The sequence below is a fragment of the Habropoda laboriosa genome, unplaced genomic scaffold, assembly GCF_001263275.1.
Source record: "Habropoda laboriosa isolate 0110345459 unplaced genomic scaffold, ASM126327v1 scaffold317, whole genome shotgun sequence".
NCBI lineage: Eukaryota > Metazoa > Arthropoda > Insecta > Hymenoptera > Apidae > Habropoda > Habropoda laboriosa.
In genome coordinates, this window is record NW_017100418.1 from 159,770 (window position 1) to 178,936 (window position 19,167).

A 19,167-nucleotide genomic window follows, 5' to 3' on the forward strand; every position below is an offset into this window, starting at 1 on the left:
AGTGGACGTATTTATTCAAAATAAGAACCATTCGATACACCCTTGACGACATTTCACTAATTTATTTATGCAAGCTACAAATCGTGGGCAAGACAAAGAAAATAGATAAGTAGGTTTTTTATTTGATGAGCTCGATAAACTATTCCATTCTTTGTACGACGAGCCAGGGACATACCTAAATATCATCCGTGCAGCTGTAGAAAAATCAAAAGGAATCAGCAGATAGGAACTTCTAAAAGCAACTACATAGTCGTTTAACTATTAAATTAACACGTTCAGAACAGTATGATCGATGCTCTTGTTTGCCAGCGTGAGTCATCGATGGGTCAATCAAACTGATGGCAAAAAGGATTGAATAGAGGCGTGATCCAACGGTGGATCGCCACATTTTCAGATTACATACTGAAAAATGAAGTATTAGCGATAATACACGCTTCAGTCATAAGAAACTGAGAAATGAAAATTCAGTCATAAGAATTTCGCTGCCGTCCTCGATCTATTAAGGAGTTTAGAAAAGGCAAGGTTTATTCGTTGTTTTCTACCGCTAAACAAGGGAAGTCGATGAGTATATTGGAGGGTAACTGATGAATATGTAAAATTCTATCTTTTTTTTTTCATTTTTGTTTTGTTTTTACATGATGGAAATCTTGCAAATCTTTTTTGGGGAGTGGGGTGTCACATGCGTAACAGACGTCGCTTGGGTTGTTCGGCCGTACCGACGAGCCGAACAATACATCGGTATTCCCGATAGACCAGCACGTCCAAAAAAAGCGAGGTCTTATCTGGCACGAAAAATACTTTACGACACCCAAAAACTCGACGCCTCGCACACCTGAACACCACATGACCTAAGATCGTAAACAGACCTCCAACAAGCGATATAACAAACGTAAGAACAAATTCCCCACTTTCACACCACCACCAGACACACCCCAAACACACCGAAAAAACCAATCACCACACACTTCCACCACCTACGACAGTTTCCACACCAAAATACTGTTTGAGGTGTATACCACATCGCACAAGCGTCGTAAATAGCCATAACGTAAACAAATATTCCAAAATAGTTAACAAGCCCAAGACCACCAGAAAGATAAACGCCCCGTGGGTAAGAATGTTGTCTTTTATATCCATATTTGTTATTATTTTGCCATTATATGCTTAGAATAGTAAAAATACTTTCGTGGCGCCCTGAGCGAAACATGTGATTTCGGCGTGGCAGTGAACGTGTTGAAGGAAAATATAGAAATGGGTACCCGGTTGCCTATACGAGAGTTGAAGATTTAAGGCTTTCACGGCCTGGAGCACAATTATTATTATCGAGGCTTTCAGGAATATTCTTTCCATAAGTGCGCGGCTTACCCCTGAAAACCGCAATAATGGTAATTAGGTACACAAGGGTTAATTACAGTGCAAAAGTTAAACGACTCGGTTATGAGACTCTGCAACCTCCACCCAATTCTCTGCGCCTTTCACCAGTAGATTATCATCTGTTCGAATATTTTGACCATTTTATCAAGGAAAAAGCATTTCGAAATAAACGTGATGGACGAAATAAAGTTCAGCTTTGTTGATTTCGAACTTCGTAGCTTTTTTTTGTAGATGGCATACATAAATTGAGCCGTTGTTTTCTTTTTTTTTATATCTGACTAAAACCACCATTAACTCATTTTTTTTCAAAAATGGACTTATACCACTTTAAAAAAAAACGGCTCAATTGGTGAAACTGTAGGGAGAGTCTGGGATGGAGAGAGGTTTGGCGGAATCAGATGATAAAGGCGAGAGACGAGACAGTTTTAATTCTAATAAATAACTAATAATGTATTCTACACGGACACGAGTCCTATTTTCAACAACGCTCCTTCAATATACTTTTCTCACGCAAAGTTCGTTTCCCACACACACTATTTTTCCACAAGCTATCCGTTTTAAACCTTCCCTTGACGAGGGCGTTTCTTCTCTCCGCCAATTAGGACTGTTCTCGAACGTACCCCTTCGACGTTCCCCTTATACCGCGATTTTTGGCGGAAAAACCGTTTCGCCCGGGAACGTCGCTTTCCGTCCTTTACTTCTGGTGACCAGATTTATGGCACGTCTTACCCACGGTCACATCGGCACCATAAACCTGGCCACCGTCCCGATCGGCGCGGCTGACGACCACGTGGGCCGCCCCAAACCCTAAATTTTGCCTACAAAACATTGATTATTACGATTATTTTTTGGAGTTACGATTATTTCAATTCAGACGACAAAGTCCAACAGAACTTTCCAAGCAACGTGATAGTAAGATATGAGCCACTCGGAAGCCAAAGTGACTCCATGAAATAAAATTTATTAAATTCGTTATTTTGACAAGCATGTGGTTTGCTACTAAAATTCGCAGAATATCAAAAAGCGGCATTAATCATTTTGGCTTCTGAGCGGCTCGTGTAATCCGTGAACGCGTATAACGTGGAGATTATCGTTGTTTCGTAATAAGGAAAAAAATGTCTCTTCGCTAAACATAGCTCTATGAAGCTTCAATTTGATTTATTTGAAACTAACAGCGCTATTTCTGTCTTTCAAGAAACATGATTGAAGAATTACTTACGTTCAGATGTTTTAGACAGCAGATAACACGTTTATGTAAATGATTATCACGTAATTCACTGGAAGACTCGATCATGTAATTCTTTTTGTCATAATAAATTAGTAGGATCCTGTTGCAACGTAATGAGTATTACGTATTGTTCGCGTGTTATATGAGGATCGAGGATCGTGTTCCGCTAAGGTTGTGGGAGAAAATAAGGAGAAAGTTGCATCGCAGATATAGAAAATTAAACGAATGCATGATACACGCCAAATCGGAAATAAAAAATAACGTATAAGCAGGCAAGACAGTAGACGAAAAGGATGAATGAATGATAAGTAAATAAATAAAGAAACAAATTTCGTAAGGTAAAACTAGATGATTGTTCTACATTCTTCATTTTTGCGTTACATTCGTGCATTGGTGCAGTAGCAAAGTACATTTCTGATTTTCAAGAAAAAACAATGAACTTGTTGCGTCCTAAGACCATGTTTGTTAGAGCGGTGGTATAGTTTCGGTTTTGACTGGTGTTACCTCTGCTGCTTCAGTGTTCTTCACCCTAGAGCGGTCTTCGGGTCTTTTCTGACCCACCGCCTTTTTATATTTTTAGTCATTTTTGCTGTTATCAAGTTTACGTTCCTTAACGTTATTTTAAACGTTTATTGTCTAGGTTCATATGTCGCGTTGGAAAGAAAAATTGTTTCACATCAGGTCTTAGGTCCTTTTTCACCCAAAAGTCTTAAGTGTACAGTCAAATGAAGAACGCAGTAGGGTTAATACCAGTGTAGTGAACATTGCACAGATTGTAGTACAGTTACGGTTGGTACACGTGAAATATAGGGACCTCCGATACTAAGGTAGTACAAGGTACCATTTCAAAAAAGAGAGGTATACTTGCACATTTTGCAACTGTAGCGATGCACAAAAATGTATAAAGTGGTATAACCATCTAATTTCACCATACAACGTCCTTCACCTACGTTTAACCGTGTTAAAAATATAGCTCCACCCAGTTGCGTGGGACACCCTGTATATCTCAAGAAGCATATTTTGCACATTTACTAAAAAAGAAACCTACAAATGCGCGATATCGTTGGTTCACTGATAAAACACTCTAAAGCCAATGTGTATTATTTTTTGGAAATTTAATTGAAAATTTTTGCTTTACATGACATAGATCTGGAATAAATAATTCAGTATCATAACTAGTACGTAAAGATGAAAAGTAAATTATTAATAAATAATAAAATAATCAATTATTAATAAATTCGTAACAAATAAAATAAAAACGAACATTTTTTTATTTACAATTAGTGCTTTACCAGTACACCCACGATATTTCGTATTGTTACGTTCTATTTCACTTGTTTAACCAGGTGCCTTACAATAACAAGTAAAACTCGAACAATTTTGGTCTGCAACCAAAATTGAAAAAAACATGATCGTGACTTGTTTTTTAACGATATGCGTACGCATACTGAAACTGATTAATAGGCATAGATTTACATGTAGAATGCACAGTGCTTGCTTGACGAGTGCTGGCGTGGGTTGTCCCATTGCACAAATTAAATAGACAATTCTGGTTCGCGCAACGAGATGAAAAATTGTAAGGCAAAAGGTTAAAGGTCACTTCGTCTGAAATCTGTGATTTTACCATGATAACGATAAAATTTCGAATTGTTTCAATGACGTGAGTATTGAGAATAGGATCTGCAACATTTGTCACTCATTGTCAGAATGATCCCTTAAATAATCTACGTTCCTTTTACATTCATTCCGAAATACTTGTATATGCATAATATGTAGGGTGTCCCAGTTTTTTCCGATTAAACTTTGTCAGCGTGAAAATATAAATCCCATTTAAAGAAACTTTGATGACCATGAAATCTCGAAAAAAATGTCCCTGAGATCAATCTTTTGCCTATCATAATATTTGCATCTTCGAACCAAATATTGTTTACCTTTAACATATTTTCCTATCGTGAAAAATAAACGAGATATTTAAGATGCTCAAGTTAGATTGGACACCCTGTATACATACGTATCCTGTTTAACTGAAAGATTCCGAGTTTTTCACGTGAAACTGATATTTACGAGAAATACTTAATACTATTTACTTAAATTTAGAATTTAAATTTACTTGCATAAATGCATAAAAACATTTTAATTAAAATAAAATTTATGCAAACGTTGTTCCTTAATTGGACGACACAAATATGCATAATTAGCATTCCGTGTGTGTTTTATGTAAAGCAAGTATTTTATAATGTATCCATTATTACATTACTGTATACGTCCTTGCACATTTTTGTAAAGCTAAGCTGCTGTGTTTGGTAATTGAAGATCTTTTATTGCTGATATTTTTATAAACGAGAAAAACACCAGGTTGAATCTGTTAAACGTTTGGAACAACTTTCGCTCAGTGCATTTGTTTCTTTGCGAATTCGTCCAGCTGTAAGCCACTCAGAAGACAAAACGATTAAATCCACTTTTCGAAATTCTTCCAATTTTGGTATCAAAGCACATGCTTGGTGCTTAACTTTTCATAAATTAAAAGAAAACTTAATAAATTTAATTTGATGGAATTAGTCACTTTGAGTGGCTCATATATTGCACGGATTTTCATACTTAATTTTGTTAATTTTGTTCATTCAAAAAACGATAAGAAAAAGCATGATATAATTGGAAAATTCGGAAAAATTTATAATCTCTTCCGTAATCATATTTATGCCATTGACTATGCCCTAGCACAATATACATAAACAAACTTCTAGTCCAATTATTCTTTTCGATTTGCGCGAAACCATAATTCTGATTTATCCCTATTTTGTGATTTACACACAAGTTAACGCACGAAGTAAAGTGCCTTGAGGATCAGTATACCGCCTGTGTCTTGACATGCCCTATATTCGTTGGTGTAGGGAGGGTTGCTCGGTTACGGGGATATCTTTAAACGTTAATAACTAAAAAAGCAAGCTTCAAACGAAATTTTTTTATTCTGTATTTCCGTCTTATTTCGGCTTCTAGGATCACCCTTTAAATTTTCTCCCAGAAGTGGGCGAATATCCTTTGTATGGCCAATTATTTCCGAAAATAAAAAATAAAAGTAAGATTAAGTTGTCGTGCAGGATAAGTGAACTTTTAATATATCAAAAATTGTTTCTAAAAATAGCTTTTTCTTCTTTAAAATCAATTTCAAAGTCAGTCATTTCAAGATGGTACAATGCACAGTGACTTCAATATGACTTAACGAAAGTTGAAAATTCGTTTCCGCTTGCAGAAAATTTTACAGAGAAAATATAACGAAAACCTTCCAGCGTCCTTTTTCATATCTTTTATCGCTTGTTAATAATTTCAAATGGCGCATACTTCCACATACACGTAGACCTCGTATAAGAGGAAGGAAACGTGTTCGTTGGAAAGAGTATATAAGGATATTAGATAAGGCGTATTACAGTAAAATACCTTTCTTTTTTACCATGAACTGACCTGCGCGCAGTTAGTAGGTACACATATGCGCCCGCTGGCGAGTTAAAAGTTATATGTATAGATAATTACTGTGCCACTCGTGGGAAATCGAGGTTGAACTTGAGATAAGAGTACAGGGGAAAAAGTTAATGAATGACATTACCACTGTTCCGAGTTCATTTCAGTACAGTATACAGGGTGTCGCAACTACCTTCATCGCCTGATATATTTCTGCTGTAATTAAAATTGCAGAAAAATGTTTTCTATAAGAGTTGCATAATTTTGCAGAAGCCAGCGTACGGTAACAACAGTTTTATTCTATTTTGAAGGGTTAGGAAGATAAAGTCAGCTTTGTTTGTTTTTTTCAAATGTAACGCTAAATTTTATAAAAAAAACTTGTATAATTAAAATTTTCTGTTTCATTTTCAACTTTTAAGAATGCTTTACTTGTTTATCAACATATTCGTCTTTGAAGTGTATAGACAAATCGAATACACATAAGCGTTCCATGTAAAAAAAAAAAACAAAATTGACCTTCTGACCTCATTAACCCTTCCCAAGCCCACATAAAACTGCAACTTTTCTAGAAAACATTGTAATCAAATTTTAATTATATAACAAATATTTCAGGTGATAAAGTTAGATGACTCACCCTGTATAGAGGGTGGACCACTTAACGTGATCACCTCAATTGTTTTCGTTATTAGTGAATCAATCGAAATTGTTTTTTGGCACACATGATACGATTTCAAAGTGACCAACTTAGATTTTTTCTGTCTCTTTTTAAAATAAGTTTTCAAGACCACGTTCAATTTTTTTACCTATAGCCCCTATAGTTTTTTTGCCTATTAGCTAGCAGGTATTGAAACGAATTTAACGACCACAATATACAGTAGTCCACACATAAGCGTCCGCATTTTTGCACACTTAAGCGTCCGTCGCTAATTCTTGGAAATGGGACTTCGGAGTGCAGTTCGAGCGTGCCGAGTGAAACAAAGCAATTCGATATCGACTCCTGAATGTGAACAACTGGCACTTGAGGCACATCTCCTCTCTTTTGTTTAGTTAAATTCGCAGAAGTCACCTCCCCACTTAAGCGTCCCGACTGCGGACGCTTATGTGTGCTCCACTGTAATACTTCTTTTACATATAAAATTTATACATGAAAACATCAAACGTGAGCTTGAAAATATTTAAGGACACTATCTTGGAGATCCTTCGAAACCGTTTCCTCTGTGACCAAAAGAATTTCTAGCGGTCTACTCGATAATAAAAATAATTAAGGTGGTCACGTTAGGTGGACCAACCTGTATATCGGTCGTAGTACTTACCGGTAAAAGGCAGAAAGTCTCAAGTGAATTGAAGCAAATAGCTATCGATATTCCAGGGATTCCCCGGTGACGTCTTCATCGTCGTTCGTTAGTCGACGTTTCGGGGGATGGCGCGCCAGCGGAAGTCACGAATATGTTCGGTGTCCTGTACGACAACCTGCTTCCATGGATGAACGGTAAGGAATGTCTTTTGTATTCTGCTCCAAATACGAAGAGTATTTCGCTCGAGTAGAGTAGCTGGGGCTTCGATCAAAAAATCGTCCAGACAAAATGATTATCAAAGAATATAAACTCTTCAGAACAATTCAGTTACACGTAGTATAATAAATTCAGACTTCTTTAACCCCTTAACTTGCACGCTCGAGTTAATTCGAGCGCGCTAAACAGGCCAAACTGTGCCAATCGTACGCGTATGTAATGGTAATAAATTAAAAAAAAAAAATGTATAAATACCGTACTAATGAAAATATTATATGTAACAAGCGGATGTTATATACTCTGTTAACTTTAAACTGTTTCTTTTCTCTTAATGGGTTATCCTAGAAGTGTGTACAAAATGTCAACTGTTAGAAACGATTAACATTAATTATTACGTTGCTGCATAAGGTTTGTCCGCTAGGGTACGTCTTCTACAGATTCGATTTTTGAAAATAGATTACCTACTTCCAATTGTGTATGCATTTTCACATATGGAAATTGCGTTATGTTTTGTAAGAGGTATTTAAGGATAGGAGGATAGTGCGTGTATCTGGGTTACTTAGTACCCACACAGTAAGTTCTTTTAAGTCTTTATTAATTATCTGGCTCAATCAATTACCGACCGCTTGGCTGACTCTGACTCTCAGTCACCTCGCGAGCTTCTTTCTCACCCTCTTCTTTTTCCTGATTGGTTACAACCAATAAGTCGGGGTTAAAATTCCGGAGTTGCGGTGGGAGGACTCCTCGCGTCCGAGCGAGATCATCTTGGTCGCATAGTGCTGGGACCTCCGGAGGGGAAATTTGCTCGTGAGCAAAAAGTTAAGCAGCTCTGCCCTACGTCATAATTACGATAATAATATCTCGTCCCTTTCTAACTTTCTTCCTAAGAGTCTCTCTTGAGTTAAACAGTTGGATATTTCACGCTCTGACCGAATCTCACACGGGGTAAACCGTCGAAGGGTTAAGGATGAAAAATAACTTTTCTCTACACTCTATGCTAAAGCTGACATTTAGTTATACCGCGAGAACCACTGCCTATAAGATGCACCTTTATACGAATGCAGACAAAACTGACGATATTTTTACCTTCAATGTCGGTCGGTATCTCCCTCATCACCCAGCGATAAATATACATATACATCGCAGTTGACGTCGCTTCGTCCTGTCTCAAATACCTATCCCCTTAAAGGCCACCCTCGAAACTTGGTCACATGCCAAACGAATATTCAAGGCCACATTAAAATATAACCGGTACGGACTCGCTATCTAGTGTGACAACTGGTTTCGATAAAGAGTGCAATTTCAGAAAAACGACGAGAAACCTCGTTTCACTACGTGTCTACCTATCAGAGCGATATTAGTTCCGTTCTCGAAATGTGCCAACGAAATTCTAGCTCTCGGTTCAGTTTCGAGCTTCGATATACACTACCGGCCAAATGTTTGGGATCACTGTGCATCGCAAGTTATACGAAAATTTCCGGGATAAAGTTAGCAATTTTAAGAATACTTTAACCAGTTTTTCCTCGTTCAAATCAATCGAAATAAGGTAAAATACAAATCTATAAAAAATTAGCAGCGGATTCGAAACTTTTGGCCGGTAGTGTATGTACCTTCTCGTTTATAACTATTGGGACATTTAACGAGCGTGAATGAAATCGGAACGGTCGTTACAAAATTATTATGATCCTGAAAATATTAGTTTGGAATCTTGCAGTGCAAGCAGCGCGTATATTTTTACTGGTGTATCGTCACCTTGATAGCACTGCTAGATAATTGTGCCACTCAGAAGCCAAAATGACTAACTCCTCTTTTTGATATTCTTCCAATTTTAGGATGAAAGCTTAATCCTTCATAAGTAAGAAAAATTTAATTAATTCTATTTCGTGGAGTTAGGCACTTTGGATTGTTTAATTGAATATTATTAAGATGAATAACGCTAGTAGCCTATTCAGAGCTGTGATGCAAATGGGTTAAACGAATTAGAACAAGTTGCTACTTCATATTTCATTTATTTATAATATAACGCTTTGGTGTAAAGCTCTACATAAATTTTATAATATAACGAAGGACGTAACAATTTAACGTGAGGATTGAAGACAAACTTCGCTGAGATAGATTAGAGCCGGGGGGTTGGCCATATGTGAGGTAGAAGATGAGGTTTGAATGTGACGGTGTCCCTGACTAGATTGTTGGCCTGTTTGAGTGTTCTTCCACTGAGTATCCTGCAACGAGATGTTTGATTAATTCCTTAACCCCTTGAACTGAAATGACGAGTCCGTGAACTTTCTTGAGCAAACTGACAACGACGAGCTCCACTCGCCAGAAATTATTGAGAGTTGGAGCTTTCTATATGAGAAGTATATGTAAGTCGTAACGATACATTTGTTTGCATGCTTTTAGCAAGAGTTTGAATGTAACTTGTGTAAATCTATGCAGCCAGTAAAGTAAATGCACGACACGACATACTAATGAAGTGCAATAGCGGTTATTTTACTAGTGATATCCGTCTATAGAAGTCATATTTTTTCGGAGGTGTTGAATCTTACGCATTTACGTGAGCTCGCCTCGGTCTAACAACAGACATTCATGTAAATGTACGAAACAAATATTATTTTTACTAATAACAAATTATTCGAGCAACAAAACCGTAAGTTTCTATATCCCTCCTCTTAAAACTAAGAGAATTAAATTGTCCGCCTGAGCAGTGCTGCCTGAAAATAAATCGCAGTTCAAGGGGTTAATACGTGATCCTTGGTCCTGGTGTGGATGTCTCTGGTGCAATGATCCATTGGCAGATTTAGTAAGGTTGCGATAAGACTGCATGTGTTTTAATAATACTGATTAAAATTTTTTTTTTGTAACAAGTAATATTTAGGTACCATTCTTTTATGATCTCCAAATTATTTAAAATTTATTAATAGAAGAATATAATTTTTTAAATTGTACATCGTCAGTCAACAGTGACTGACTCGGCTCGAACGAAAAGTACACTGTCAGTCGCCGGTGACTGACGCGGCCCGAACGGAAAGTATAGTGTCAGTCACATGTGATTGACGTGGCGCTTAACGTGTTAATAACTGTTACCGTACTTCTGTAATAAATTAGCAAAAAAGGTCTAAAAAAACGGCCGTCCCACTAGAAGACCCCCTTAAACAAAAGAACCGACAATGAAGGGTGTTATTATAGTCTTCGTGGTAAATACTTCATTTCCAATCATTGTGAAATATGTCAGCACTGTGTACAGGTGAAAACCTCGGTGTCTCATATTTCTACCCTATCTCATATCACCACCCTACCCTACGATGCACTTTTCAATCATCCCTCGAGTGAACACCTCGAGCGACTCGCAGATGGGTCGTTTAATGAACTAAGCGAAGGTATTCACTAAAATCCGCAGGTGTTATCGGCGATCTTGCGATACCGACGCTCGTCTAGCCCGCTATCATCATTATCATCGACGTGCCGGGATCGAGCGGCATTCGAAGAGCTGCGACTACTCGAGGCGTACACCCGAATCGAGCATCGAGGTCCAACATTTTGGCCTGCCCATACTTAGCGTCAGCGAGCCCAGTCCACCGGATGAAAACGACCGCGTCGACGATTATTTGTAGGACTTGCTTGCCGAGGACTTCCTAAAGGAGCTCCTCGTCTGATCCCACATGCTCATCCCATTACTTCGTGCAATTCGAAAGCAAAAGTCGTGCACCGAAGGTAAACTCACGAGAACACAACACGCTTTTTCAAACATACGGACATGAAAACGTGAGAAACGACATCCTGTATAGGCTGTATACGATGTTAATCCCGAAACTTCTCTTTTATCACGACAAGCTTTCCTTTTCAGTCCGAATCCTCGGTATCCACGACATGCAACGTCGGATCGCGTAACTTCGAACGTAAAGCACAAAACGAAGGGCTCGCGAAATGTGAATTACGGAGGAGAATTTTCAATTGCAAAAACTTTTCTCGGTAATGCTCCACGGTACCACTGTTAGTAAACCAATTGGACAAAGCGCAAACTCGAGAGAAAATTGTTGATTGCGCGACGGTAAACAACATCGAAATGAAATTCTCGGCTGCGTTACGTTGTTATCGATTGTCACCCATGATACTCGGACAAACTCGCATATGGATTACGCTGGATCGCGCGTACATCTGATCGTGTACGCGTTACGTTTGAATCGTGTTCTAGATCTCAAGTCGTAACATCGAAAATCGCGCGATACCGGAAGCAAACAATCACAGAGATCTAAAGAGAGTTAACACTTTGAATCGACAGATCAGATGAAACGAACGCCGATATGAACAACCATGAGCAACGGGGAGCGCGATCGAATTCATCGTACAATGTCAATTGCGCGGATTATAGATCTGCAAGGTTCTGCTTAAACCTTGATTCATACGTGAACGTCCGATCGATATTTACTCCATAATATCTTATTCTACGATGTAATAGATGTTTCGTGTGATATGTGTCTCCCTGTTTTCCTTTTTATGCTTCCGCGCGGTCTCGTTAAACCGGCAATCGGTGTGAAGTGATTCGAGCACTGCAACCTACCGAAACACTATTATTTGCAGACATCCTTTACGCAGAATTGTCAGATCATTCGGAAACTTCTGTCGGATTTCGCCGTTCGAATTCAGGTAATTACAACTCCGCTAGGAGTTAACCCTTTGCACTCGGAGGTGACTTTGTTATATTCTCTATTTCAGTATGGTGAACAAGTTTATGGAGGCCCATAGATCTGCTCACTGTCTTGATTCTTTATGATGGACCGGCGGGAGAGACGGACCAGGCCAAGTATTTCCTACGTTATCCGCCGTATGTGGAACGCGTCGGTATTCTTTTGTTTTACATTTGTTTTACGGAAAGCGATCGAGCGTGGCTCTCGGTGTTTTTTCTTCCATATCTGGCGGATAATGTAGGAAATACTTGCCTGGTCCGTCTCTCCCGAAACTACCCTACGAATGAGAATTGTTTACTGTCGCTTCTGAGTCGCCACTGGATTGCAAACGGCTAACATATTTATTCGAACCAAGAAACGTTACGATTGGTACAACTTTGTCGAAGTTTCACTAACTTATTTATGCCAGCTACAAAATGAACTACGAGGTCTTAAGTCAACGAAGTCCAGAAAGGTTTGTTCCATTTCGAAGAGCCTTCTCCTTGATAAAATGGTCGAAATGTTTGAACAGATGATAATCTGTTGACGAAAGCCCCGGAGAATAGGGTGGACGTTGTAGGGCGTCGTGTCCCAGGTCGTTTAACTTTGCACTGTAATTAACCCTTGTGTGATTATTATCGAGGCTTTCGTGTGTAAGTCGTGTCCTTATGGAATACTACACCCTCGATAACAATTATGCTCCGAAAGCCTTAAATCTTGAACCCTTGCATAAACAATCACGTGCCCATTTCTATATTTTCCTTTAACAATATGATTTGCCTATGATTTGTAGCTGACACAAATAAATTAGTGTATCAAATGCTTCTTATTTTGAATAAATACGTCAACTTTGACGGAGTTACGATTACTTAAATTCAGTCGACGAAATCCGACGGAACTTTCCAAAACCACCTAATGACACTACCGACAAAGTAACATTGTCAATGCCGCAGATATGACGGCGTACGGGCACTACATAGGGGAACATGCGTATACATAATACAAAATTCGCTATCATCGTATCGTACGTTTTGTTGTATACTTGACACGAACAATTTGTTGGTTAAATAAGCATATATTTCTGAAAAGTGGATGTCAGCGATACGATAAGAGTATTTAGTGGCAACATAATTGAGTAATTATAGAATGATTCTTAGGGGTAATATATATCGAGAGAGATAGGAAAGGAAGAATTTGATATCAATTAACGCATTTTCTACACCGTTGAAAAGAAATATGTCGTTATGGTACATTTTATAGTAACATAAGATAATCATTATTTAAAGGAAACACAGTTTCTTGAAGGCGTTTGTAATATTTCCTCGATTGTCTTACAGATTACTCAACACTAGAATTACCGACCGGGTCAAAATGACCCATTAGCATCTTTCGAGAAAACGTGAATGTTCAACACTGGTAAGTGTTATCATTTGTAACTTTCCGAATTTATTTTCTACAGGTGTGCTTCTATTTGTATCGATATGAATCGAATTTTCCAATTATGGTTTACTTACGTAAAAATTCACTTTTGGAATGTCGGTAATGTCATTCTGACTCGGCTGGTAATTCTAGTGTTAAATAGTAACCAAGAGAAGTAGGATGATTTCGTTGTAAACTTTCAATTACGATATAGAACGAAGTAAGTGTTACATATCCGATACAATTGACACGCGCGTTCTATTTGAACTCCTGCAAATAGAACACTACATCGCTATGATACAAACTGCATACGAGAAATTTAGAGTTACGCCCCTCAAAACCATATTCGACCCTGAAACAAACGTGACACTCGACACTTGAACTCGTGTAATTTAAGGAAACTCTTCTTATCAATGCTCAAACATAGTAATCAACCAGAGTCAATATTACGCATCCATGTTACACATGACAAGGTAATAAACTCGAATAAATTGTTACACGAATCGTTCATCCTTCCGTTTAGTAAATATTAGAGAAAACGCGAGGAGTACATTTCTGAAGGGCAAATGTTAACCTCTTCAAGGATACGGAGACATATGTGTACCTTTAAATTTTCCGAAAATTCCAATATTTGCCGTAGAGAAAATATGAAAAACACAATCTCCCGAAATCTCCTAAGGAAAGTAGTTCTCCTAAGGAAATCTCCGAAGAAAATTAGATCAATTTTTGCTAACTTAAAGAAAAATCATCCCTGAAGAGGTTAAGTAAATGTGCAAATTCTTAAACTTTCTCTTCGAAAGACTGATAATTGTAGCGTAGTAAGATTGCTTCTATAATATTATCGGTTTCAAGTTGGACAGTAACTTACTACGAGTTTCTTAACCCTCTACTGCCGAGGCGGAGTCTCAGAGACTCCCGCTGATTCTACCTTTTTTGTTTTCTTCCATTCTATTTAGAACTCAACGTTGTTATATTAAAATGAAATTAATCCAACCAATCACTCTATTCTAAAACGTTCATTAGGAAAATGTGCGATAAAGGTAAATCAGTAAGAAAAGTTGTCAGAAATGTTCTATACTTATGTATAAACTAACCGGAAGTTGAGGGGTTACGTCCCAAAAACGGTGTCTCGATAGTAGAGGGTTAACGTTTAAAAGCTCGTAAATATATTTAAGTATGAAAATTCTTATATAAAAATTCTACAATAATAATGCACGAGACGTAATTTGAACTTCCATGAATTTCATACGTTTCTTCTTTTTCTGATTTTGTTGTTCATTTTATACCTGTATAATATTCCACAATCAGTTTGTCCTAGTTCGAACAAAATTCAAGGGGTATTTGTACGAGGATAAAACGAAAATGAAGAGACAGTTTGGAATTTGCATGATCATTACCATACTTATTAAAGCTCATTATGGCGCGGGAACAATAGATTGTGAAATATGTGCGACAGATTCAAGTACTTGCTCGTGTTACCGTGTGCAACAAAAATAAACAGTTGGTCAATTAGTTTTAGCGGTATGTTTCCTTCTATTGTAGTATTTTATTACCGAAGATTTATTGCATATCTGTTTGGACCAATCAGTATATGATAAAAAAATGGGGCCATGATTTCTTCAGTCTAACGTTGAATTTTTGTAATGTTAAAAGAATTACGCTGTAACAAGAACGTCGTGTGTTTGATCAGTTGATATTTTCGTTTAATCGAAACAAATTCAATTTTGTTTAAGTCACGTGTAAGGGAATTTTTATAATAATAGAAAAGTTTACAGAATTTAGCCAGTTGGTACTATTGAGGCTTAGCCGGGTGTAAGTCGTGGCCTTGTAAGAAGAAATATTCCGACGTTTCGTAAGTATTGCAGCTCACTTCATCAGGATTCGAATGACACACTGATACTGTCCTCATGTTCCAGTTCATTACTTTATGTTCCGGTTCACTGCCTACCAATCACAGAGAAATTTAATTGCTGAGCTAAGCAATTAAAAAGTAGAAGGAGGGAACTCGTCCTGCATCCACTATTGAGAAGGAAATTCCTCACATATCGGAGAAGTCACTCCAACTATCTTCGGACCTAGATAATCTTATGTACAACTGTGGAACACGACGGATCGAATAAATAATGAGTACACAGTCACGGTGCAGACTATCCGTATTAAAAAACAGAAGGAGAAATTGAACAATTTGTTGAAGCCGATAGGTGAATCCGAATTACTGAAGGACACATTCAAAAACCTCACTCGCCTTCCTTTGTCCTTCCAACCTAGAGGCCATAACTTTGTAATTACACAAGCGCAAGTCCTGAAAAAAGACATCATCAGTCAAGTGGAAAGCTCCATATGCAACCTCTCACCTGAAAAAGCGAACGAAGTCAGGAGCCGATACTCCAAAATGCAACAGTCGTCAAAAATTCCTACATACAGTCTAAGCAAGGCTGAAAAGTGGGCATTAGTGGACCTAAAACAATGATCCTGCAGATAAAGGAAAGTACATAAGGACAAATGCATAAGGAAAGCACAAGATTCACGTGACGACCACACTTATACAACATTAACCAAACCCACGGAAACCATAGAAAGGATCAATTCAATAAAACAGGCCTCTTTGCCTGATCGAATGCGGAAGATAGTCCTTCCAAAAGAATCCAAGGCTCCCAGACTTTGCAGACTCCCAAATATCCACGTACAACCTTGGCAAATACCTAACAACCATTCTGAAACCTTTAATTGGAAAAACAAACTGTCACATCTAAAATTCAACCTATTTCATCCAAAAGCTACCAAACCTGAAGATATCCTGGTCAGTATTAACGTGAGGTTCCTTTTCACAAGTGTTCCCATTAATGCCTCACTTCCGTTTACTTCCTTTTGCAAGATACCTATTAGGAACAGGTATCAGGCGACGCCATGGGGCCTCCCACCTTCCCAGTCATCGCTGATATCTCCATGAAATACCTACAAGAAAGAATCCTCAAAGAAACACCACTCAAACCATCTCAATGTTCTAAATATGTGGCACCATGGCAGGGATACCCTCAATAACTTCCTCAGCTTCACCAACTCCCTCTATCTTAATGCACAATTCACTATGGAAATTGTAATTGCCAACACAATACTCTTCCTAGATGTATTGGTTACAAGGAAACTTAACGAGTCCCTAAAACATCAGGTGTACCGTAAACCAAGGTACACTAACAGATACCTATGCGTTTCCTCTCGCCACCGCCTGTCCCAAAAGAACTCAGCAATCAGTTCTCTAGTATATCGAACGATCAACATTTGTGAAAGGGGACACTTGCCTTAAGAAAACACTTCAGATCAAAAATAGACCGCTCAGTCGACAAGACCATGCACCCTAAGAACAGACGACACACTTCAGACAGTGACAATATTGTTAACACCACCTTCTCACCTTAAATAGAAGGGACAACTGACCGTATTGGCAGGATACTAAGAAAGCACAACGTTCGAACTATCTTCACCACACACATCAAAAGTGGACAAATGCTTACTTCTCTTTCAAGAATTCACAACCGCAACTTTCATCGACAGGTGTTTAAAACATACTTTATTCATGCAAAAAGGTCTACATTAGAGAAATTGGGAAGAGTGTGAACACACAGAATTCAAAGAACATAAGCGATGCACCAGATTGGGTTATATTGGGACAGCTGTTGCAGAACATCAGGTAATAACAGGATAGAAGGTTCCCTTCAACGAAGCACAAGTCTAAACCAAATGATATTTCCCTAGAAAATGCAGAGAAACGTTGGAAATAATAAATCCTAACAACATGAATAGGGATGCAGGACACCAGTGAAACCCAATCTGCAGCTCCCTCCTCCCAGTTTTTTAATTGCTCGGCGGATCAATTAAAGTTCTATCTGATTGGTGAGCAGTGAACCAGAGCATAAGGCAATGAACTGGAACATGAGCAGTTAAATAGCGCAACTTCACTAGGTACACACCAGTGTCAGTGTATTATCTAGGAGGCTTTTTTAAATTTTTTACTCCTGTCACCTAAGCTCAATACCAGAGTCATTTTTGACTCACACAGATAGTTCACTAACTATAATATATTCACGGTCGCTCGATCTCCTCACCGACATTCTACAGATACAGTTACGGTCGCTCGAACTCGAGATCCTCACCAGTACACTAATAATTAGTCAGTTTTAGACTACGTTCGACTACGAGACTACGTTTCGATAAAAAGAAATGATATTTACTTTTCATTGATATTATTGCATGTATTACATACAAAGATTAAGGGGAAAAACAAGGAATGTCACAAAATAGCTCTAGTAAAGAAACAACATTCAATGAATTTAACCGTATTATTTATAAAGAATAGTTTACACCTTAATTAATCATCATAAAAAGGAATATTTATTAAAATAGTAAATATTTGACAGTAACTGCAATTCCTATTAAATGTGAACACCAAATATACTATAATTGTATGGTTTAGTGTAGAGTGGGTGTTACAGACATGTCTCTTACAATAATAGCAGTATATTTACTAATAAAAAATAGACTTTTGAACAGACTAAATGTTCGACTAAATGTTCCTTTATAAGAAACTAACACGTGTCCTTTGTTTCTTATACCCCCAGTTGTGAAACAGCGAGTCAAAAATGACTCCAGGACAGTGTGTAAAGGGTTAAACCATCAAAAATAAATATACCTGATAACCTCGCTACTACTTCTACTCGTTGGAGCGCGGGTCACAGCTCGCAGGGGCGGTGCACGGGAGAGCATTGGGGTGGAGCTCTCCACATTCAAAGGATTTCATGCAAATAAAAAGACACAGCCAATATCAGTGTGTCATTCGAACTCGTATGAAGTGAGCTGCAATGTTTACGAAACGTCAGAGTATTTCTTCCATAGGGACGCACGGCTTACACCCGGAAGCCTCAACAGTAATAACTGTGTGATACCGGGCCGTGAAAGCCTCAAATCTTAGAATTTAACCAATCCTATATACATACGATTAATTTACTTTTTAATTTAAATCCCGCTAATAAAAAAAAAACAATATAATATTCTGAAAGTTGGGGACCAAATAAATAGTGATAAAGATACAAGAAAGAAGCTACCAATTTTATTTCTTAATATTTTTCACTGAATGCGCAGAGATCTGAATTCTTTCCCGTTGTGTTTCGTTTTCACTTGTAAATTCTCGTTTCTATCCTGTACAATAAAGTATGCTAAGAATGTCCAACAGTAATACATCGCTTCCACAAAACTGATTACACTATCCTTTGAAATCTTCAGTTTGAATTGTTTCAAGTAATACACAACACTCCTTCAATAACGTCTTCACCCATATATCCAGTAGAATATCATAAACTGTATATAATATACAATGTACGGAGCTAACGATAATATTATGAACGTCCAATTGAACGACAAATTACTTCTGAATACGAATGGAAAATGATATATTTTCAAATTTCATATTTATATACAGACGGCAGGATGAATCTATATTACAAAAAGTTGAAAATATTTT

At 37.8% G+C, this 19,167-nt stretch overlaps 1 protein-coding gene across 1 annotated transcript in view; it reads left to right on the forward strand.

The window, feature by feature from the left end:
- LOC108575513 overlaps window positions 1-11,333 on the forward strand; it is an 86,840-nt gene extending 75,507 nt beyond the window's left edge. Inside the window, exons 10-11 of the mRNA XM_017938330.1 lie at window positions 7,428-7,547; window positions 10,967-11,333. Coding sequence (XP_017793819.1) covers window positions 7,428-7,547; window positions 10,967-11,180 — 334 coding nt within the window. The 3' untranslated portion in view covers window positions 11,181-11,333. The remainder of the gene's footprint in view (window positions 1-7,427; window positions 7,548-10,966) is intronic.
- Window positions 11,334-19,167: the final 7,834 nt, after the last annotated feature.